Consider the following 23,584-nt stretch of genomic DNA (forward strand, 5'->3'; position numbering starts at 1 on the left):
TTGTAGCTCCAGTATACAGGAGGTTGAGAGTAGTGAGGTCATGAGTAAGGTTTTAAAGTTGCAGGAGTGTACCAGCAGGCAGGAAGGTGGTTTAAAGTGTGTCTTCTTCAATGCCATGAGCATCCGGAATAAGGTGGGTGAACTTGCGGCATGGGTTGGTACCTGGGACTTCGATGTTGTGGCCATTTCGGACACATGGATAGAGCAGGGACAGGAATGGTTGTTGCAGGTGCCGGGGTTTAGATATTTCAGTAAGCTCAGGGAAGGTGGTAAAAGAGGGGGAGGGGTGGCATTGTTAGTCAAGGACAGTATTACGGTGGCAGAAAGGACGTTTGATGAGGACTCGTCTACTGAGGTAGTATGGGCTGAGGTTAGAAACAGGAAAGGAGAGGTCACCCTGTTAGGGGTTTTCTATAGGCCTCCGAAAAGTTCCAGAGATGTAGAGGAAAGGAATGCAAAGATGATTCTGGATAGGAGCGAAAGCAACAGGGTAGTTGTTATGGGGGACTTTAACTTTCCAAATATTGACTGGAATCGCGATAGTTCGAGTAATTTAGATGGGTCCGTTTTTATCCAGTGTGTGCAGGAGGGTTTCCTGACACAGTATGTAGATAGGCCAACGAGAGGCGAGGCCATATTGGATTTGGTACTGGGTAATGAACCAGGACAGGTGTTAGATTTGGAGGTAGGTGAGCACTTTGGTGATAGTGACCACAATTCAATTACGTTTACTTTAGTGATGGAAAGCGATAGGTATATACCGCAGGGCAAGAGTTATATCTGGGGGAAAGGCAATTATGATGCGATAAGGCAAGACTTAGGATGCATCAGATGGAGAGGAAAACTGCAGGGGATGGGGGTGGGCACAATGGAAATGTGGAGCTTGTTCAAGGAACAGCTACTGCGTGTCCTTGACAAGTATGTGCCTGTCAGGCAGGGAGGAAGTGGTTGAGCAAGGGAACCGTGGTTTACTAAGGCAGTCGAAACACTTGTCAAGAGGAAGAAGGAGGCTTATGTAACGCTGAGACATGAAGGTTCAGTAAGGGCGCTTGAGAGTTACAAGTTAGCTAGGAAGGGCCTAAAGAGAGAGCTAAAAAGAGCCAGGAGGGGACATGAGAAGTCTTTGGCAGGTAGGATCAAGGATAACTCTAAAGCTGTCTATAGAAGAATGACTAGGGTAAGAGTAGGGCCAGTCAAGGACAGTAGTGGGAAGTTGTGCTTGGAGTCCGAGGAGATAGGAGCGGTGCTAAATGAATATTTTTCGTCAGTATTCACACAGGAAAAAGACAATGTTGTCGAGGAGAATACGGAGATTCAGGCTACTAGACTAGAAGGGCTTGAGGACGTAGGGAAGTTGTTTCCATTATCAGGGGGGACTAGGACCCTGGGGCACAGCCTTAGAATAAAAGGGAGTCACTTTAGAACAGAGATGAGGAGAAATTTCTTCAGCCAGAGAGTGGTGGGTCTGTGGAATTCATTGCCACAGAGGGCGGTGGAGGCCAGGACGTTGAGTGTCTTTAAGACAGAAGTTGATAAATTCTTGATTTTTCGAGGAATTAAGGGCTTTGGAGAGAGAGTGGATAAATGGAGTTGAAATCAGCCATGATTGAATGGTGGAGTGGACTCGATGGGCCGAATGGCCTTACTTCCGCTCCTATGTCTTATGGTTCAAAAGGAGGAGGAGGTGTTAACAATTCTGTAAAGGGTGAAAATAGATAAGTCCCCTGGGCCGGATGGGATTTATCCGAGGATTCTTTGGGAAGCTAGAGAGGAGATTGCTGAGCCTTTGGCTTTGATCTTTAAGTCATCTTTGTCAACAGGAATAGTGCCAGAAGACTGGAGGATAGCAAATGTTGTCCCCTTGTTCAAGAAGGGAAGTAGAGACAACCCCGGCAACTATAGACCAGTGAGCCTTACTTCTGTTGTGGGCCAAATCTTGGAAAGGTTTATAAGAGATAGGGTGTATAATCATCTGGAAAGGAATAATTTGATTAGACATAGTCAACACGGTTTCGAGAAGGGTAGGTCGTGCCTCACCAACCTTATTGAGTTCTTTGAGAAGTTGACCAAACATGTGGATGAGGGTAAAGCAGTTGATGTGGTGTATATGGATTTCAGTAAAGTGTTTGATAAGGTTCCCCACGGTAGGCTACTGCAGAAAATACAGAGGCATGGGATTCAGGGAGATTTAGCAGTTTGGATCAGAAATTGGTGAGCTGGAAGAAGACAAAGGGTGGTGGTGATGGGAAATGTTCAGACTGGAGTCCAGTTACTAGTGGTGTACCACAAGGATCTGTTTTGGGGCCACTGCTGTTTGTCATTTTTATAAATGACTTGGAGGAGGGCGTAGAAGGATGGGTGAGTAAATTTGCAGATGACACTAAAGTCTGTGCAGTTGTGGACAGTGCGGAAGGATGTTACAAGTTACAGAGGGACACAGATAAGCTGCAGCGCTGGGCTGAGAGGTGGCAAATGGAGTTTAATGCAGAAAAGTGTGAGGTGATTCATTTTGGAAGGAATAACAGGAAGACAGAGTACTGGGCTAATGGTAAGATTCTTGGAAGTGTGGATGAGCAGAGAGATCTCGGTGTCCATGCACATAGATCCCTGAAAGTTGACACTCAGGTTGAGGGGGTTGTTAAGACGGCGTACGGTGCGTTAGCTTTTATTGGTAGAGGGATTGAGTTTCGGAGCCATGAGGTCATGTTGCAGCTGTACAAAACTCTGGTGCGGCCGCATTTGGAGTATTGCGTGCAATTCTGGTCACCGCATTATAGGAAGGATGTGGAAGCATTGGAAAGGGTGCAGAGGAGATTTACCAGAATGCTGCCTGGTATGGAGGGAAGATCTTATGAGAAAAGGCTGAGGGACTTGAGGCTGTTTTCGTTAGAAAGAAGAAGGTTAAGAGGTGACTTAATTGAGGCATACAAGATGATCAGAGGATTGGATAGGGTGGACAGTGAGAGCCTTTTTCCTCGGATGGTGATGTCTAGCACGAGGGGACATAGCTTTAAATTGAGGGGAGATAGATATAGGACAGATGTCAGAGGTAGGTTCTTTACTCAGAGTAGTAAGTGTGTAGAATGCCCTGCCTGCAACAGTAGTGGACTCGCCAACACTAAGGGTATTCAAATGGTCATTGGATAGACATATGGAAGATAAGGGAATAGTGTAAATGGGCTTTAGAGTGGTTTCACAGGTCGGCGCAACATCGAGGGCCGAAGGGCCTGTACTGCGCTGTAATGTTCTATGTTCTATTACATATACCAAAGCCCCTGACCCAGACCCACCGCCCGACGATTACGGATTGAAGCATAGTAGCTCCAACCTCGACACACGATTCTGGCACCGAGACAATCCGGAATGATGAGATGGACTCCAATTTGCCCCAAGCGGCTTTAGCACGGTTACTACAGTCAAGAGTTTGGCAGCCGGGAGAAGATGGTGACTTAGAGTCTGACTCCCACCAAACGAATCCCTTTGCGACCCTGTTCGCTATTGAGCAGTGAGGTGTCCAGATGATGGAGAAAAGAGGAATCGATGGAGAGATACGGTGTCCTTTCTGATGGAACCTGCACCATGTTTGTTGTATGTTTGTTCGTTAGTGTGAACGTTAAGTGTTGTTCGTAAACTCGAAAGTTTTTACGGCCCCACGTCACCACTCCTTTGACCCCCAATGCCTGTTAGTGGAACAAGTCTGTCCCCAGACAATAGTTCAGAGGAACTAGTTTGTCGACAGACACGACTCATAGTTACTCTCCTGATTCGAGAGGAAGCCCCCACGACGACCACATTGTTACCCGTTCTTGCCGATTGCTCAGGCAGTGGAGAAACGCCATTGGTCCCCACCCTACCTGAGGACCCCCCCTCTGGTCAGCTACACTCGGGTAGAGCACATACGCAATTGATCACCGTTCTACCACGGCCCATACGCACCCAATTTTGGCTCATTACGTTCGAAATTCTTTTGTTTGGTTTTGGCAACCCTTATGTTGCTTCCCTGTGCTATTTACATCCTCAAACACTGGGATGGTAAATCACACAAGCTGCGAGACGGCTCGCAATACAGCAGTATTTTTCTTAGATGTCTAGTCCAAATATTCGGTTTTTAAAAAAATGAGGGAGTCACAGATGGTGAAGGGGAAATTGGCAATAAAGGACAGACAGACAGACATACGAGATCTTAAGCAAGATAATAACAGAAATTATGCTTGTGTTCACAGAACTCCGGAACCTCAGGAACCCCAGAGGAAGACAAAGAAGAAGACCGACAATGATGAAGACAGCCTTCGTGATCACCTGGATCTTAACGGGATCCCTTCAGTTGCGCGCGGACGCTACCCCCCTGGCCCCTACCACACTAACCGTAAATGATTCCCACCCCTGCAATACACGGAACCCCGAGATAACTAGCCCCTCGACAGCTAGCAATACCACGACCGGGTGTGATAAGTTTTATCACCTGGTACTCACTCTCATATGTAGTCGAAGCACTCTTAGTGCTGGCGAGTGCTGGCGATCGTGCAAACATTTAGAGTTAGGAAATGGTGAAAGAGAACATATCGCTCTCGCACCCGGTATACAGATTTAGGTCCCCCATTTTCGGATTTCACCAGACCCCCGAACCCATTGGGACGGATTAAAGTGCATCCATTTTTCTTTGTGTATTCTGTGGAATAAAGAGATGTAAACCTCTGTGTCTGACTGCCAGGCCAGAGAAATTTGTGCGCTGCTATTTTGTACAGGTTAAGATGTATAGATTTTTGGATTGTTTGAATGAGGATAGTTTATTGAGAACAGTTGGAGGTTCCAGTTTCTTTATTTTTCTGTAATGCATGTATTAATGTTATAGCGCCCCGTAGACTTTTATGATAATGAACATATTTAAAATGGTTTAGGTTAAATTGTGTTGCATAGGATAGGACAGTGTACAGCCTAAATATGGGTGTCCGGTTGGTCAGAGGATGAAGACGACGTAGTAGTGTGATCCTTCACGCTTCGCAGCCACGTCCCGATTACAAAATGGACACTTACAAAGAATGCAGGGAAAATTGGACAATACTAAGAAACAAGCAGGTGCAAGGTCTGTCTGTTGATTAGAAACTTAAGCTCTCAGACAGGACAGAAACTGCCAAGCAATCTACATACTAATGAGCCATATCCGGGTCAAAAGGGAAACATTTAGATACACAATGTCAAGGCAGACACCCCGGCGCCAGAAGAGACCAAAACAAAGCAAACCAACGGCCACCTAGGACACGCCCAGCAATCAGGGAAGCACCCCTCTATTGGAGGAAGATCGATACGAATAATTGGGAAAGACCCAATTAATTGAGGCCAAGTTCAAGGCCCGCCCAAAAGCACACAAAGCCCTTTTTAGTATAAAAAGTATTCCCCAAGGGAGAATCTTTCTTTGGCCTTGGCTCTCAGTGAAGAGAGACCCACCGAATTGCTGCATCAGACCAAGTAAGTTCCAAGCCAACGCACGGTACGAGATAGACGCTCCTAGTTGCTGTCCTGTAAACAGCTCAACACAGCAGCCTCAGAACCGAGCAACGGCCATTGTTCCTCTGACTGAGTGGGCACCCGAAGCTAAGTATAGGCTTTAGTAATAGTGGCAATTTAGTTTGTAGAGTTTATGCATGAGTAGATTTGACTGTGTGTAAATAAATGAGCATTGCTTTTGAACTTACTAACTGGTGTATCGAGTCTGTGGTCAGTATTCGGTTCTGAACCTTGTGGCGGTGTTGAAAGATACCTGGCGACTCTTGAGCAAACGTAATTAAACAGAGCCAAATTAAAAGACACAGCAAAGTTAGCAACAGTTGCTCCCCCCCTCTCGGTTGCTCCCCCCCTCTCGGTTGCTCCCCTCCTCTCGGTTGCTCCCTCCCTCTGCCCCTCACTCGGTTGCTCCCACCCCTCCCCCCCCCCTCGGTTCCTCCCCCCCTCACTCGATTGCTCCCCCCCTCACTCGATTGCTCCCCCCTCTCCCCCGCACTCGACTGCTTCCCCCCCTCTCCCCCGCACTCGGTTACTCCCCCCTCTCCCCCGCACTCGGTTACTCCCCCCTCTCGGTTACTCCCCCCTCTCCCCCGCGCTCGGTTACTCCCCAGTCTCCCCCGCGCTCGGTTACTCAACCCTCTCCCCCGCACTCGGTTACTCCCCCCTCTCCCCCGCACTCGGTTACTCCCCCCTCTGCCCCGCACTCGGTTACTCCCCCCTCTCCCCCGCACTCGGTTACTCCCCCCTCTCCCCCGCACTCGGTTACTCATCCCTCTTCCCCGCACTCGGTTACTTCCCCGCACTCGGTTACTCCCCCCTCTTCCCCGCACTCGGTTACTCCCCCCTCTCCCCCACACTCGGTTCCTCCCCCCTCTCCCCCACACTCGGTTACTCCCCCCTCTCCCCCGCACTTGGTTACTCCCCCCTCTTCCCTGCACTCGTTTACTCCCCCCTCTCCCCCAGACTCGGTTACTCCTCCCTCTTCCCTACACTCGGTTACTCCCCCCCTCTCCCCCGCACTCGATTGCTCCCCCTCTCGGTTACTCCTCCCTCTTCCCTGCACTCTGTTACTCCCCCCTCTCCCCCGCACTCGATTGCTCCCCCCCTCTCGGTTACTCCTCCCTCTTTCCTGCACTCGTTTACTCCCCTCTCTTCCCCGCACTCGGTTACTCCCCCCTCTTCCCTGCACTCGGTTACTCCCCCCCTCTTCCCTGCACTCGGTTCTCTCGGTTCTCCCCGTCTCCCCCACACTCGGTCCCCCACCTCTTCCCAGCACTCGGTTGCCCCTTCTCTCCCCCGCACTCGTTCCCTGCCCCTTCCCCCGTACTCAGCCACTCCAAGGAAGCTACTGCCAATAGCTCCTTACACGGTTACTCCTGCCACCACCTGCAAACATCATTCACTAAATGATGCCAAGGGGAGCCACATCGCTCCACCAAGGCCATAGGAAACTACTAATTAAATCATACTGTTGCCAGTGTTTATAAGTCGCCGACTGTGACTAGGTCTCCTAAGGCAGCAGTGGACATTGTGTGCCCTCTTGGATGCCAGCCAGATGTCTGTATGAGTGAGAAGTCTGGAAGTGAACATAAGAATCATAAGATTGGTTTGGCTGACTGTTAAGGGACAACTTGAAGTAAATATAACAAATTGATGTTTTGCGAGTAGGTTTGTTTGTGAGGGAGTGATAATTGGATGGCATGAACCTATGTCAAGATATAGTTGAATGTCAGTTTGATTTGGAATGCCCCATGAAGCTCTTGGTGACTTTTTATTACATTTGTTACAGCGATATAAATGCTGTTGTTTCAAAAAAAGTTATACTAAACCAAATGTCATTGGTTTGCACTCGTCAACTTAGCAAATTTAGTATTTTTTTACATGAAAACACTTTTAAATGAGTTATCTAGTGCCCGTGTGCATAAGAACATTTGTGCAATTTGAAGAACCATCTCCAAGCAGCACAATTGACAATTTTGCAGTTCTGACTGGGTAAGCGGCAGCATCTCCCATGTCTATTCCTTTAGGTATTTTGTGGGTTTCAACCTCTCATTCTTCGCAACTCGTGATCTGATGCGTGCAAATAAAATCAACCAACATGGTTGGGCCTAGGACCCAGGACAGAATCGCGCACGCACGCACACAAAGTCAACTGTTGGGAGTTTCCAGCTGAATCCGGTCAGAGTGAGGACAGAGTGACTGCTGGGTAAGTAGTAAAGATTTAAATTGTTTGCACAGGCCCATAACAGCTGATTGCTGTTCTTGTGTGGGGCGCAGTGGTTGCTGGTTAAGTGTTTTATTTTTACCTGTATTTAAGTTGGGCAGTTTCTAAACACTAGTCACTACACTTGTAGTGTCCCCCACCCTTCCACCTCCTTTAACCTCAGGGGTAGAGTAAATAACAGGTAAGCTCTTTCTTTCTTTTTTTTGATCTAGAGGGGATGGCAGGGAAGGCAGTGCAATGTTCCTCCTGCAGAATGTTTGAGGTGAGGGACGCCGTCAGTGTCCCTGCTGATTTCACCTGTGGGAAATGCACCTATCTCCAGCTCCTCAGAAACCACGTAAGGGAATTGGAGCTGGATGAACTTTGGTGCATTCGTGAGGCAAAGGTGGTCATAGATAGTAGCTTCAGGGATGTAGTTACTCCGAAGAATCAAAATAGATGGGTAACGGTGAGAGGGGCTGGGAGGAAGCAGTCCGTGCAGGGATCCTCTGTGGTCGTTCCCCTCAGTAACAAGTATCCCGTTTTGGATACTGTTGAGGGGGACAACCTACCAGGGGTAAGCCACGGTGAATGGATCTCCAGCACGGAGTCCGCCCCTGTGGCTCAGAAGGGAAGGAGGGAGAACAGGAGAGCAATAGTTATTGGGGACTCGATAATTAGAGGGACAGATGGATGCTTCTGTGGCAGCGAAAGAGACTCACGGATGGTATGTTGCCTCCCGGGTGCCAGGATCCATGACGTCTCGGTCCGTGTTTTCAGAATCCTTAAAGGGGAGGGGGAGCAGTCACAAGTCGTGGTACACATCAGTACCAACGACATAGGTAAGAGAAGGGACGGGGATTTAAAACAGGAATTTAGGGAGCTAGGGTGGAAGCTGAGAGCCAGGACAAACCATGTTGTCATCTCTGATTTGTGGCTGGTGCCACGTGCTAGCGAGGTGAGGAAAAGGGAGAGAGTGCAGATAAACACGTGGCTACAGGGATGGTTTAGGAGGGAGGGTTTCAGTTACTTGGATAATTGGTGCACATTCTGGGGAAGGTGGAACCTCTTATGTGAGAAATAAAAGAATGACAAGGGTGTGGGTAGGGTCTGTCAAGGACAGTAGTGGGAACTTGTGCATGAAGTCAGAAGAAATAGGAAGAGGCGTTGAATAAATACTTTTCTTCAGTGTTCACAAAGGAGAGAAGCCATGTTTTTGAGGATGAGTGTGTGATTCAGGTGGGTAGGCTGGAGGAAGTAAATGTTCTAGATGATAGTGCCAGAGGACTGGAGAGTGACGAGGTCTTGGGGTTCACGTCCACAGATCTCTGAAGGTTGCCACTCAAGTGGATAGAGCCGTGAAGATGGCTTATAGTGTGTTAGCGTTTATTAACAGGGGGCTTGAGTTTAAGAGCCGCGGGGTTATGCTGCAACTGTACATGACCCTGGTGAGACCACATTTGGAGTAGTGTGCGCAGTTCTGGTCACCTCATTTTAGGAAGGATGTGGAAGCATTGAAAAGGGTGCAAAGGAGATTTACCAGGATGCTGCCTCGTTTGCAGGATAGGTCTTATGAGGAAAGGTTGAGGGAGCTAGGGCTTTTCTCTTTGGAACGGAGGAGGATGAGATGCGACTTAATAGAGGTTTATAAGATAATGAGGGGGATAGATAGAGTGGACGTTCAGAGACTATTTCCTCGTGTGGATGTAGCTGTTACAAGGGGGCATAACTATAAGATTCAGGGTGGGAGATATAGGAGGGATGTCCGAGGTAGGTTCTTTATTCAGAAAGTGGTTAGGGTGTGGAATGGACTGCCTGCTGTGATAGTGGAGTCGGACACTTTAGGAACTTTCAAGCAGTTATTGGATAGGCCCATGGAGCACCCCAGAATGACAGGGAATGGGATAGCTTGATCTTGGTTTTGAACAATGCTTGGCACAACATCTGTGCTGTACTTAGAATTTCATAGAATTTACAGTGCAGAAGGCCATTCGGCCCATCGAGTCTGCACCGGCTCTTGGAAAGAGCACCCCACCCAAGGTCAACACCTCCACCCTATCCCCATAACCCAGTAACCCCACCCAATACTAAGGGCAATTTTGGACACTAAGGGCAATTTATCATGGCCAATCCACCTAACCCGCACATCTTTGGACTGTGGGAGGAAACCGGAGCACCCGGAGGAAACCCACGCACACACGGGGAGGATGTGCAGACTCCGCACAGACAGTGACCCAAGCTGGAATCGAACCTGGGACCCTGGAGCTGTGAAGCAATTGTGCTATCCACAAGGCTACCGTACTGTTCTATGTTCTCTGCAAGATGATACTTTGAATGCGAGTTTTTGCAGGAATTAAGTCTTTACAGGTCCAGACGGAGCAACTGGAGAGAGGGATAATCACAGGTTAAAGAGGTGTGATTTGTCTCAAGCTTGGACAGTTGGTAGGATTTTTCAAGCCCAGGCCAGATGTAGTGGGGGGATGGTGGGGGGTTTGATTGTAATGCTACATGAATCCAAGGTCCCGGTTGAGACCGTACTCATGCATGCGAAACTTGACTATAAGTTTCTGCTCGGCGATTCAGCGTTGCTGCCCATCCTGAAGGCCGCCTTGGAGAACGCTTACCCGAAGGTCAGAGACTGAATGCCCTTGACTGCTGAAGAGTTCCCCGACTTCGGTGGTAGGCAAAGTAATGGAAAGTGTACTGAGGGATAGGATTTCTGAGCATCTGGAAAGACACTGCTTGATTAGGGATAGTCAGCCCGGATTTGTGAGTGGTAGGTCTTGCCTTACAAGTATTATTGAGTTCTTTGAGGAGGTGACCAAGCATGTGGACGAAGGTAAAGCAGTGGATGTAGTGTACATGGATTTTAGGAAGGCATTTGAGAAGGTTCCCCATGGTAGGCTTATGCAGAAAGTAAGGAGGCATGGGATAGTGGGAAATTTGGCCAGTTGGATCACAAACTGGCCAACCGATAGAAGTCAGAGAGTGGTGGTGGATGACAAATATTCAGCCTGGATCCCAGTTACCAGTGGCGTACCGCAGGGATCAGTTCTGGGTCCTCTGCTGTTTGTGATTTTCATTAATGTCTTGGATGAGGGAGTTGAAGGGTGGGTCAGTAAATTTGCAGACGATACGAAGATTGGTGGAGATGTGGGTAGTGAGGAGGGTGGTTGTCGGCTGCAAAGAGACATAGATAGGATGCAGAGCTGGGCTGAGAAGTGGCAGATGGAGTTTAACCCTGAAAAGTGTGAGGTTGTCCATTTTGGAAGGACAAATATGAATGCGGTATACAGGGTTAACGGTAGGGTTCTTGGCAACGTGGAGGTCTTTGTTCATACATCTTTGAAAGTTGCCACTCAAGTGGATCGAGCTGTGAAGAAGACCTATGGTGTGCTAGCGTTCATTAACAGAGGGATTGAATTTAAGAGCTGTGAGGTGATGATGCAGCTGGACAAAACCTTGGTAAGGCCACATTTGGAGTAGTGTGTACAGTTCTGGTCGCCTCATTTTAGGAAGGATGTGGAAGCTTTGGAAAAGGTGCAAAGGAGATTTACCAGGATGTTGCCTGGAATGGAGAGTAGGTCTTACGAGGAAAAGTTGAGGCTGCTAGGCCTTTTCTCATTAGAACGGAGAAGGATGAGGGGCGACTTGATAGAGGTTTATAAGATGATCAGGGGAATAGATAGAGTAGACAGTCAGAGACTTTTTCCCCGGGTGGAACAAACAAGGGGACATAAATTTAAGGCGAATGGTGGAAGATATAGGGGGGGTTGTCAGAGGTAGGTTCTTTACCCAGAGAGTAGTGGGGGCATGGAATGCATTGCCTGCTACTTCCACAAGTAGCTGAGTCGGAAACATTAGGGACCTTCAAGCAGCTATTGGATAGGTACATGGATTATGGTAGAATGATATAGTGTAGATTAATTTGTTCTTAAGGGCAGCACGGTAGCATTGTGGTTAGCACAATTGCTTCACAGCTCCAGGCTCCCAGGTTCGATTCCGGCTTGGGTCACTGTCTGTGCGGAGTCTGCGCGTCCTCCCAGTGTCTGCGTGGGTTTCCTCCGGGTGCTCCGGTTTCCTCCCACAGTCCAAAGATTACTGGGTTATGGGGATGGGGTGGAGGTGTTGACCTTGGGTAGGGTGCTCTTTCCAGGAGCCGGTGCAGACTCGATGGGCCGGGTGGCCTCCTTCTGCACTGTAAATCCTATGATAACCTATGATTAATCTAGGTCAAAGGTTCGGCACAACATCGTGGGCCGAAGGGCCTGTTCTGTGCTGTATTTTTCTATATTCTACCATCCAGGACAAAGCAGCCCTCTTGATTGCTTCCTTCCACATACACCCAATTCCTGCACCACCGATGAACAGTGGCAGCAGTGTGCTGCAGTAACTCACCAAGATTCCTTAGACAACACCTTCCAAACCCACAACCACTCCCATCTGGAAGGACAAGGACATCAGAAGCCTAGAAACCCCTCCACCTGAAGGTTCCTTTCCAAGTTACTCATCATCCTGACTTGGAGATTTATCGCCATTCCTTTACTGTCACTGGGGCAAAATCCTGGAATTCCCTCCCTAACAGCACTGTCGGTGTACCTACACCACATGGACTGCAGTGGTTCAAGAAGGCAACTCACCACCACCTTCTAAAGGGTAATCAGAGATAGGCAAAAACATGCTATTTCAGCCGGCAATACCAACTTTAAATTCATCTTAAAAAACAATTTAAAGAACCACAATTTTGCACTGATCTGACAGATTCTGTCCAGACTGTTTATATTACTGGCATAAAAAGGTGAAGTGAGAGAGGTGCAGAAGCAAGTGTTACCAGGGGTTAAACTAGGGAAGCAGTATAAACAGAAAAAAGGCTGTTCAGGAAGGAATACAGTGCAGAAAAAGATATGAAATATCAGCTGGGATAGAGGCATGTAGGCATCTTCTAATCTGGGAATGTAGATTTGTAGCCATTTGGTTACTTTAAATCATTTTCTGTTAACTTGGACAATATTGAAACTTCAACAGATAGGAAAACATTTGCAATGCACAAGGTATAGATAAAATTTTACTTATATACAGAATCAATTTAAATTTATAGACTCCCTTTAAATAGTTCAAATAATTCAAAGTTGAGAAGAAGTAATCGATCCTTACCTTTGCCCCTGAAAGGTCTTCTTCTCCATATTTAATTGCAGCTTGTAATTTCAAAACCTGGTTAAGAAATCAGATTTGATTTGATTCATTACTCTACTTTCATAGAATCATGGAATCATAGAATTTACAGTGCAGAAGGAGGAGCTCAAGGGCACTAATAGGCACATGTTAAAAGATACTGAATATTTATTTTTTTCTTTTAATTTACCAAGACACTACTGCAGAAAGTGTGCCCTGAGGTCTCAGGAGATTATGAGAAGGCAATCGAGGCAGCAATTTCTTAAATTCGAGGCTAAGGTGGACGTGATGGTGAAGCATCAGGATGAGAAGCTGAAAGAGGTGGGGATTTCTCTGTCAAGGCAGAGCGACCAGATCGCATCTCTGGAGGTGAAGGTGGCAAGGGTGGTGGTCGGCAACAAGAGTTTGAGGGCTAAGTTGGACGACCTGGAAAATCGGTCGAGAAGGCAGAATCTGAGTGTGGCGGGATTACCGGAGGGCCCGAACCAGACAACGTTAATGGCACATGGTTCTGGAAGATGGTGGGGGCGGGGAAATGGCAGACCCTCCCGAGCTGGAATGAGACCACAGATCGTTGAGGCAGAAGCCCCGTGCTGGTGAGCCACCACATGCGATTATCATGCGATTCCCCAGCCAGCAGGATGAAGAGTTTCCCGGTAGACGAAGGAGCATCAGGAGTGCAGATGGGAAGGCCACAAGGTGAGAATCTACCAGGATGTTGGAGCGGAGCTGACTAGGAGGCGTGCAGCTTTCATGAGGCCAAGGCGGCACTGTACCGGGTGACCTTTTTAAAAATAAATTTAAAGCACCTAATTCTTTTTTTTTTCCAATTAAGGAACAATTTAGCGTGGCCATTCCACCTGCCCTGCGCATCTTTGGGTTGTGGGGACACGGGGAGAATGTGTAAACTCCACACGGACAGTGATCCGGGGCCAGGACCGAACCCAGGTCACCAGCGCGGTGAGGCAGCAGTGCTAACCACTACCTCCGGGTGACCTCCGAAAATAAGGACCACTATTTGAGAATCCAGAGGAAGCGGAGGCGCACGTTCAAAGAAATGGGCTGGCATTGAAATGATTGTAGTGTATTATGTATGGGTTGAGGGTTGTTTGTTCGAAGGTGGGTGGGGCTTGTTTGGGTTTTCTGTTTTTTTAAATATTATCAATGGTTGAACAGGTGTTGATGGAAATGGATGTTGCTTGATATAAGCAGCTTAAAACTGTGTAAGAATGCGAACTTAAAATAGGAAAAATAACTGTATCCTGTAAATGTTGACACTGCAAAACTAGAATTGAAAGAACAATCATTTTCCATTATTAAATGCAAATATTCCTGAGTTGGAAAGAAAAGAAGCATGTCCAACTAGGGTTGTATTAACTCCATATTAAAGCTCCACAAATTCAAACAAGGTCTTCTTTTCTCAGAAGCGCAAGAATCGTGTAGCTGAGTTTTACCACATTAGTGGGTAATAATACACTCGTTCAAAATAGAGAAGCAATTACAGGAGAGTTGTTTTTAGTAGGAACATGACGATTGATGCTGATACATTTTCACCCCATCAGTAATCACTGCATAATACATAATCACAATGTCTGAAATGTACTATTTTAAATAAATCCTTTCCTTTCCACAAAGTGCAGATATGAATCTCCCAATTAAATAATGGAAAACACAGCTTTCTTAGAAATACAGGTTCTAAACATACCGTACAATGTATCTCTAATCTTACCTTAGTTTGATAAACAGGGTTATCTATAAGAAAGGTTGCTTTCATAGCCTCTGTATACATGCATGCCTTGTAAAGGGATTGCGCGTGGTAGAGTTTGTAGTCATCTATCTCTGGGTGAATCTGGATCAATTGTTCATAGCAGCCTGCAGCATTGGGAAAATCTTGCATCTGAAAGTAGCAGTAACCCAGGAGAGAGAGTGCTGCTCGGGACTGGAAACAAATTCAGACAAATAATGAAGGAAACTAGAGAGTTTTTAGCAATACTACGAATCATTGTGTAAATCCAATTTTATAATTTTTTTTTTTTTTTACAAGCTAAAAGAAGTCATAAAGGGACAACTGGGGGACATGCAGCTAATACAAATGCAACAGATAGCAATATGTAACTAATGAACTCTAAAAATTAGGCATCCACACAGTGATCTATCAATTGTGCAGATCGTGCTCACCAGCACGGGGCTTCTGCCTCAACGATCTGTGGTCTCATTCCAGCTCGGGAGGGTCTGCCATTTCCCCGCCCCCACCATCTTCCAGAACCATGTGCCATTAACGTTGTCTGATCAATTGATAGATCACTGTGTGGATGCCTAATTTTTAGAGTTCATTAGTAATTACTGATAGAGAAAAATCAGCCGATGCTTTCTCTTATTCCATGGACATGGGTTAAATACCTGTCAAAAACAGGTTACATCTTCGTAAACTCCGATACCTTCAATTCTGATTCAAATTCGGAATATAGGGGGCGAGATTCTCCACTCCCGCGCCGGTTGGGAGAATCGCCTGGGCCGCCAAAATTTCCCGGGACGCCGGTCCGAAGCCCTCCCGCGATTCTCCCAAGCGGCGGGAACAGCCCCGTCGAGTTCCGCGGGCCGCAGGCTGGAGAATCGATGGAGACACCCAAAATGGCGATTCTCTGGCACCCCCGCTATTCTCAGGCCCGGATGGGCCGAGCAGCCAGGCCAAAACGGCAGGTTCCCCCCGGCACCGTCCACACCTGGTCGCTGCCGTCGTGAACGGTGCGTGAACGCTGGGGGTGGGAGATCCTGCACCGGGGTGGTACCTTAAATGTGGCATGGCCCGCGATCGGTGCCCACCGATCGTCGGGCCATCCTCTCTGAAGGAGGACCTCCTTCCTTCCGCGGTCCCGCAAGATCCGTCCGCCATCTTCTTGCGGGGTGGACTTAGAGAGGACGGCAACCACGCATGCGCGGGTTGGTGCCGGCCAACCCGCGCATGCGCGGATGACGGCAGTTATGCGGCGCCGGCCGCGTCATCTATGCGGCGCCGCCTTTACGCGAGCAACAAGGCCTGGCGCGTGTAGATGACGCGGCCCCGATCCTAAACCATTGTCAGGGCCTGAATCGGTCGGGATCGGGGCCGTTTCGCGCCATCGTGAACCTCGACGGCGTTCACGACGGCGCGGCCACTTCGGCGCGGGAGTGGAGAATACTGCCCAGGGCCTTCTGCACATATGCCAGCCAGATCATAGCCGCACACGCGCAGTCGGTGTCTTTCATGTCTTCAGTCGGGAATCAGGCCTGCGCACATGCACATTAGGAAAAGGTGTAAATTGGCACAAAATGCAGGTGACCTTAACCAGAGCACCATTTATGAGATGGTGTTCCAGGGAGCAGGGCAGGGACAAGGAGACAGGGAGAATGTCCCAAAGAATGTGGGTCGGAAAGAGGTTCCAGGAGAAAGACTCCGACAGGGATCAGAATAACATAGGAATTAGGAGCAAAATCAGGCAATTCAGCTCTTTGAGCCGGCTCCACCATTCAATCAGATCATGGCTGATCTCCTCCTGGTCTCAAACCCCCCTCCCCACCTGCTCAAACCCCCCTCCCCACCTGCTCAAACCCCCCTCCCCACCTGCTCAAACCCCCCTCCCCACCTGCTCAAACCCCCCTCCCCACCTGCTCAAACCCCCCTCCCCACCTGCTCAAACCCCCCTCCCCACCTGCTCAAACCCGCCTCCCCACCTGCTCAAACCCGCCTCCCCACCTGCTCAAACCCGCCTCCCCACCTGCTCAAACCCGCCTCCCCACCTGCTCAAACCCGCCTCCCCACCTGCTCAAACCCGCCTCCCCACCTGCTCAAACCCCCCTCCCCACCTGCTCAAACCCCCCTCCCCACCTGCTCAAACCCCCCTCCCCACCTGCTCAAACCCCCCTCCCCACCTGCTCAAACCCGCCTCCCCACCTGCTCAAACCCGCCTCCCCACCTGCTCAAACCCGCCTCCCCACCTGCTCAAACCCGCCTCCCCACCTGCTCAAACCCCCCTCCCCACCTGCTCAAACCCCCCTCCCCACCTGCTCAAACCCCCCTCCCCACCTGCTCAAACCCCCCTCCCCACCTGCTCAAACCCCCCTCCCCACCTGCTCAAACCCGCCTCCCCACCTGCTCAAACCCGCCTCCCCACCTGCTCAAACCCGCCTCCCCACCTGCTCAAACCCGCCTCCCCACCTGCTCAAACCCGCCTCCCCACCTGCTCAAACCCGCCTCCCCACCTGCTCAAACCCGCCTCCCCACCTGCTCAAACCCGCCTCCCCACCTGCTCAAACCCGCCTCCCCACCTGCTCAAACCCGCCTCCCCACCTGCTCAAACCCGCCTCCCCACCTGCTCAAACCCGCCTCCCCACCTGCTCAAACCCGCCTCCCCACCTGCTCAAACCCGCCTCCCCACCTGCTCAAACCCGCCTCCCCACCTGCTCAAACCCGCCTCCCCACCTGCTCAAACCCGCCTCCCCACCTGCTCAAACCCGCCTCCCCACCTGCTCAAACCCGCCTCCCCACCTGCTCAAACCCGCCTCCCCACCTGCTCAAACCCGCCTCCCCACCTGCTCAAACCCCGCCTCCCCACCTGCTCAAACCCGCCTCCCCACCTGCTCAAACCCGCCTCCCCACCTGCTCAAACCCGCCTCCCCACCTGCTCAAACCCGCCTCCCCACCTGCTCAAACCCGCCTCCCCACCTGCTCAAACCCGCCTCCCCACCTGCTCAAACCCGCCTCCCCACCTGCTCAAACCCGCCTCCCCACCTGCTCAAACCCGCCTCCCCACCTGCTCAAACCCGCCTCCCCACCTGCTCAAACCCGCCTCCCCACCTGCTCAAACCCGCCTCCCCACCTGCTCAAACCCGCCTCCCCACCTGCTCAAACCCGCCTCCCCACCTGCTCAAACCCGCCTCCCCACCTGCTCAAACCCGCCTCCCCACCTGCTCAAACCCGCCTCCCCACCGGCTCAAACCCGCCTCCCCACCGGCTCAAACCCGCCTCCCCACCGGCTCAAACCCGCCTCCCCACCGGCTCAAACCCGCCTCCCCACCGGCTCAAACCCGCCTCCCCACCGGCTCAAACCCGCCTCCCCACCGGCTCAAACCCGCCTCCCCACCGGCTCAAACCCGCCTCCCCACCGGCTCAAACCCGCCTCCCCACCGGCTCAAACCCGCCTCCCCACCGGCTCAAACCCGCCTCCCCACCGGCTCAAACCCGCCTCCCCACCGGCTCAAACCCGCCTCCCCACCGGCTCAAACCCGCCTCCCCACCGGCTCAAACCCGCCTCCCCACCGGCTCAAACCCGCCTCCCCACCGGCTCAAACCCGCCTCCCCACCGGCTCAAACCCGCCTCCCCACCGGCTCAAACCCGCCTCCCCCACCGGCTCAAACCCGCCTCCCCACCGGCTCAAACCCGCCTCCCCACCGGCTCAAACCCGCCTCCCCACCGGCTCAAACCCGCCTCCCCACCGGCTCAAACCCGCCTCCCCACCGGCTCAAACCCGCCTCCCCACCGGCTCAAACCCGCCTCCCCACCGGCTCAAACCCGCCTCCCCACCGGCTCAAACCCGCCTCCCCACCGGCTCAAACCCGCCTCCCCACCGGCTCAAACCCGCCTCCCCACCGGCTCAAACCCGCCTCCCCACCGGCTCAAACCCCGCCTCCCCACCGGCTCAAACCCGCCTCCCCACCGGCTCAAACCCGCCTCCCCACCGGCTCAAACCCGCCTCCCCACCTGCTCAAACCCGCCTCCCCACCTGCTCAAACCCGCCTCCCCACCTGCTCAAACCCGCCTCCCCACCTGCTCAAACCCGCCTCCCCACCTGCTCAAACCCGCCTCCCCACCTGCTCAAACCCGCCTCCCCACCTGCTCAAACCCGCCTCCCCACCTGCTCAAACCCGCCTCCCCACCTGCTCAAACCCGCCTCCCCACCTGCTCAAACCCGCCTCCCCACCTGCTCAAACCCGCCTCCCCACCTGCTCAAACCCGCCTCCCCACCTGCTCAAACCCGCCTCCCCACCTGCTCAAACCCGCCTCCCCACCTGCTCAAACCCGCCTCCCCACCTGCTCAAACCCGCCTCCCCACCTGCTCAAACCCGCCTCCCCACCTGCTCAAACCCGCCTCCCCACCTGCTCAAACCCGCCTCCCCACCTGCTCAAACCCGCCTCCCCACCTGCTCAAACCCGCCTCCCCACCTGCTCAAACCCGCCTCCCCACCTGCTCAAACCCGCCTCCCCACCTGCTCAAACCCGCCTCCCCACCTGCTCAAACCCGCCTCCCCACCTGCTCAAACCCGCCTCCCCACCTGCTCAAACCCGCCTCCCCACCTGCTCAAACCCGCCTCCCCACCTGCTCAAACCCGCCTCCCCACCTGCTCAAACCCGCCTCCCCACCTGCTCAAACCCGCCTCCCCACCTGCTCAAACCCGCCTCCCCACCTGCTCAAACCCGCCTCCCCACCTGCTCAAACCCGCCTCCCCACCTGCTCAAACCCGCCTCCCCACCTGCTCAAACCCGCCTCCCCACCTGCTCAAACCCGCCTCCCCACCTGCTCAAACCCGCCTCCCCACCTGCTCAAACCCGCCTCCCCACCTGCTCAAACCCGCCTCCCCACCTGCTCAAACCCGCCTCCCCACCTGCTCAAACCCGCCTCCCCACCTGCTCAAACCCGCCTCCCCACCTGCTCAAACCCGCCTCCCCACCTGCTCAAACCCGCCTCCCCACCTGCTCAAACCCGCCTCCCCACCTGCTCAAACCCGCCTCCCCACCTGCTCAAACCCGCCTCCCCACCTGCTCAAACCCGCCTCCCCACCTGCTCAAACCCGCCTCCCCACCTGCTCAAACCCGCCTCCCCACCTGCTCAAACCCGCCTCCCCACCTGCTCAAACCCGCCTCCCCACCTGCTCAAACCCGCCTCCCCACCTGCTCAAACCCGCCTCCCCACCTGCTCAAACCCGCCTCCCCACCTGCTCAAACCCGCCTCCCCACCTGCTCAAACCCGCCTCCCCACCTGCTCAAACCCGCCTCCCCACCTGCTCAAACCCGCCTCCCCACCTGCTCAAACCCGCCTCCCCACCTGCTCAAACCCGCCTCCCCACCTGCTCAAACCCGCCTCCCCACCTGCTCAAACCCGCCTCCCCACCTGCTCAAACCCGCCTCCCCACCTGCTCAAACCCGCCTCCCCACCTGCTCAAACCCGCCTCCCCACCTGCTCAAACCCGCCTCCCCACCTGCTCAAACCCGCCTCCCCACCTGCTCAAACCCGCCTCCCCACCTGCTCAAACCCGCCTCCCCACCTGCTCAAACCCGCCTCCCCACCTGCTCAAACCCGCCTCCCCACCTGCTCAAACCCGCCTCCCCACCTGCTCAAACCCGCCTCCCCACCTGCTCAAACCCGCCTCCCCACCTGCTCAAACCCGCCTCCCCACCTGCTCAAACCCGCCTCCCCACCTGCTCAAACCCGCCTCCCCACCTGCTCAAACCCGCCTCCCCACCTGCTCAAACCCGCCTCCCCACCTGCTCAAACCCGCCTCCCCACCTGCTCAAACCCGCCTCCCCACCTGCTCAAACCCGCCTCCCCACCTGCTCAAACCCGCCTCCCCACCTGCTCAAACCCGCCTCCCCACCTGCTCAAACCCGCCTCCCCACCTGCTCAAACCCGCCTCCCCACCTGCTCAAACCCGCCTCCCCACCTGCTCAAACCCGCCTCCCCACCTGCTCAAACCCGCCTCCCCACCTGCTCAAACCCGCCTCCCCACCTGCTCAAACCCGCCTCCCCACCTGCTCAAACCCGCCTCCCCACCTGCTCAAACCCGCCTCCCCACCTGCTCAAACCCGCCTCCCCACCTGCTCAAACCCGCCTCCCCACCTGCTCAAACCCGCCTCCCCACCTGCTCAAACCCGCCTCCCCACCTGCTCAAACCCGCCTCCCCACCTGCTCAAACCCGCCTCCCCACCTGCTCAAACCCGCCTCCCCACCTGCTCAAACCCGCCTCCCCACCTGCTCAAACCCGCCTCCCCACCTGCTCAAACCCGCCTCCCCACCTGCTCAAACCCGCCTCCCCACCTGCTCAAACCCGCCTCCCCACCTGCTCAAACCCGCCTCCCCACCTGCTCAAACCCGCCTCCCCACCTGCTCAAACCCGCCTCCCCACCTGCTCAAACCCGCCTCCCCACCTGCTCAAACCCGCCTCCCCACCTGCTCAAACCCGCCTCCCCACCTGCTCAAACCCGCCTCCCCACCTGCTCAAACCCGCCTCCCCACCTGCTCAAATCCGCCTCCCCACCTGCTCAAATCCGCCTCCCCACCTGCTCAAATCCGCCTCCCCACCTGCTCAAATCCGCCTCCCCACCTGCTCAAATCCGCCTCCCCACCTGCTCAAATCCGCCTCCCCACCTGCTCAAATCCGCCTCCCCACCTGCTCAAATCCACCTCCCCACCTGCTCAAATCCACCTATCTACCTTTTCTCCATATCCCTTTAACCTGTGTTTTTTTTTTATAAAATCAGAAATATATCCATCCCCTTTTTGAAACCATTTAATGACTCAGATTCGATCGCACTATGTGGCAGTGAGTTCCACAAATTCACCACCCTCTGCGAGAAGTAGTTCCTCCTCATCTTAGTTCTTAGGGGCTGGTATAGCACAGTGGGCTAAACAGCTGGCTTGTAATGCCAGCAGCGTGGGTTCAATTCCCAGAATGTGGCGACTAGGGGCTTTGCACAGTAACTTCATTGAAACCTACTCGTGACAATAAGCGATTATTATAGAACAAAGAACAAAGAAAAGTACAGCACAGGAACAGGCCCTTCGGCCCTCCAAGCCTGTGCTAACAATGCTGCCCGTCTAAACTACAATCTTCTACACTTCCTGGGTCCGTAACCCTCTATTCCCATCCTATTCATGTATTTGTCAAGATGCCCCTTAAATATCACTATCGTCCCTGCTTCCACCACCTCCTCCAGCAGCGAGTTCCAGGCACCCACTACCCTCCGTGTAAAAAAACTTGCCTCGTACATCTCCTCTAAACCTTGCCCCTCGCACCTTAAACCTAGTAATTGACCCCTCTACCCTGGTGAAAAGCCTCTGACCATCTATTCTGTCTATGCCCCTCATAATTTTGTACACCTCTATCAGGTCGCCCCTCAACCTCCGTCGTTCCAGTGAGAACAAACTGAGTTTATTTAACCACTCCTCACAGCTAATGCCCTCCATACCAGACAACATCTTGGTAAATCTCTTCTGCACCCTCTCTAAAGCCTCCACATCCTTCTGGTAGTCTGGCAACCAGAATTGAACACTATACTCCAAGTGTGGCCCAACTAAGGTTTTATACAGCTGCAACATGACTTGCCAATTCTTATACTCAATGCCCCGGCCAATGAAGGCAAGCATGCCGTATGCCTTCTTGACCACCTTCTCCACCTGTGTTGCCCCTTTCAGTGACCTGTGGACCTGTACACCTAGATCTCTCTGACTGTCAATTCTCTTGAGGGTTCTACCATTCACTGTATATTCCCTACTTGCATTAGACCTTCCAAAATGCATTACCTCACATTTGTCCGGATTAAACTCCATCTGCCATCTCTCCGCCCAAGTCCCCAAACAATCTAAATCCTGCTGTATCCTCTGACAGTCCTCATCGCTATCCGTAATTCCACCAACCTTTGTGTCGTCTGCAAACTTACTAATCAGACCAGTTACATTTTCCTCCAAATCATTTATATATACTACAAACAGCAAAGGTCCCAGCACTGATCCCTGCGGAACACCACTAGTCACAGCCATCCAATTAGAAAAGCACCCTTCCATTGCTACTCTCTGCCTTCTATGACCTAGCCAGTTCTGTGTCGACCTTGCCAGCTCACCCCTGATCCCGTGTGACTTCACCTTTTGTACCAGTCTACCATGAGGGACCTTGTCAAAGGCTTTACTGAAGTCAATATAGACAACATCCACTGCCCTACCTGCATCAATCATCTTAGTGACCTCCTCGAAAAACTCTATCAAGTTAATGAGACACGACCTCCCCTTCACAAAACCATGCTGCCTCTCACTAATACGTCCATTTGCTTCCAAATGCGAGTAGATCCTGTCTCGAAGAATTCTCTCCAGTAATTTCCCTACCACTGACGTAAGGCTCACCGGCCTGTAGTTCCCTGGATTATCCTTGCTACCCTTCTTAAACAAAGGAACAACATTGGCTATTCCCCACTCCTCCGGGACATCACCTGAAGACAGTGAGGATCCAAAGATTTCTGTCAAGGCCTCAGCAATTTCCTCTCTAGCCTCCTTCAGTATTCTGGGGTAGATCCCATCAAGGCCCTGGGGACTTATCTACCTTAATATTTATCAAGATGCCCAGGATCTCAATGTGACCCAGGCTATCTACACACCCTTCTCCAGACTCAACATCCACCAATTCCTTCTCTTTGGTGAATACTGATGCAAAGTATTCATTTAGTACCTCACCCATTTCCTCTGGCTCCACACATAGATTCCCTACCCCGTCCTTCAGTGGGCCAACCCTTTCCCTGGCTACCATCTTACTTTTTATGTACGTGTAAAAAGCCTTGGGATTTTCCTTCACCCTATTCGCCAGTGACTTTTCGTGACCCCTTTTAGCACTCCTGACTCCTTGCTTAAGTTCCTTCCTACTTTCCTTATATTCCGCACAGGCTTCGTTGGTTCCCAGCCTTCTAG

General features: G+C 52.1%; 1 protein-coding gene and 1 long non-coding RNA gene across 5 annotated transcripts in view; one reads left to right on the forward strand and one right to left on the reverse strand.

Annotated features, from left to right (window-relative positions):
• ift70 (intraflagellar transport 70) overlaps positions 1–23,584 on the reverse strand; it is a 354,021-nt gene that overhangs the window by 287,914 nt on the left and 42,523 nt on the right. For 3 of the 4 annotated variants that reach the window (XM_072480751.1, XM_072480750.1, XM_072480752.1), the window contains exons 3-4: positions 14,607–14,816; positions 12,860–12,916 (exon numbers count right to left, since the gene is read on the reverse strand). In XM_072480751.1, coding sequence (XP_072336852.1) covers positions 12,860–12,916; positions 14,607–14,816 — 267 coding nt within the window. The remainder of the gene's footprint in view (positions 1–12,859; positions 12,917–14,606; positions 14,817–23,584) is intronic. The other variant, XM_072480753.1, reaches the window with a different exon arrangement.
• On the forward strand, positions 5,429–14,285 carry LOC140394003 (uncharacterized). The gene is made up of 3 exons (XR_011935804.1): positions 5,429–5,466; positions 7,530–7,708; positions 13,072–14,285. It is a non-coding gene; the product is annotated as an uncharacterized lncRNA (long non-coding RNA).

This window comes from Scyliorhinus torazame, chromosome 17 (genome assembly GCF_047496885.1).
Source record: "Scyliorhinus torazame isolate Kashiwa2021f chromosome 17, sScyTor2.1, whole genome shotgun sequence".
NCBI lineage: Eukaryota > Metazoa > Chordata > Chondrichthyes > Carcharhiniformes > Scyliorhinidae > Scyliorhinus > Scyliorhinus torazame.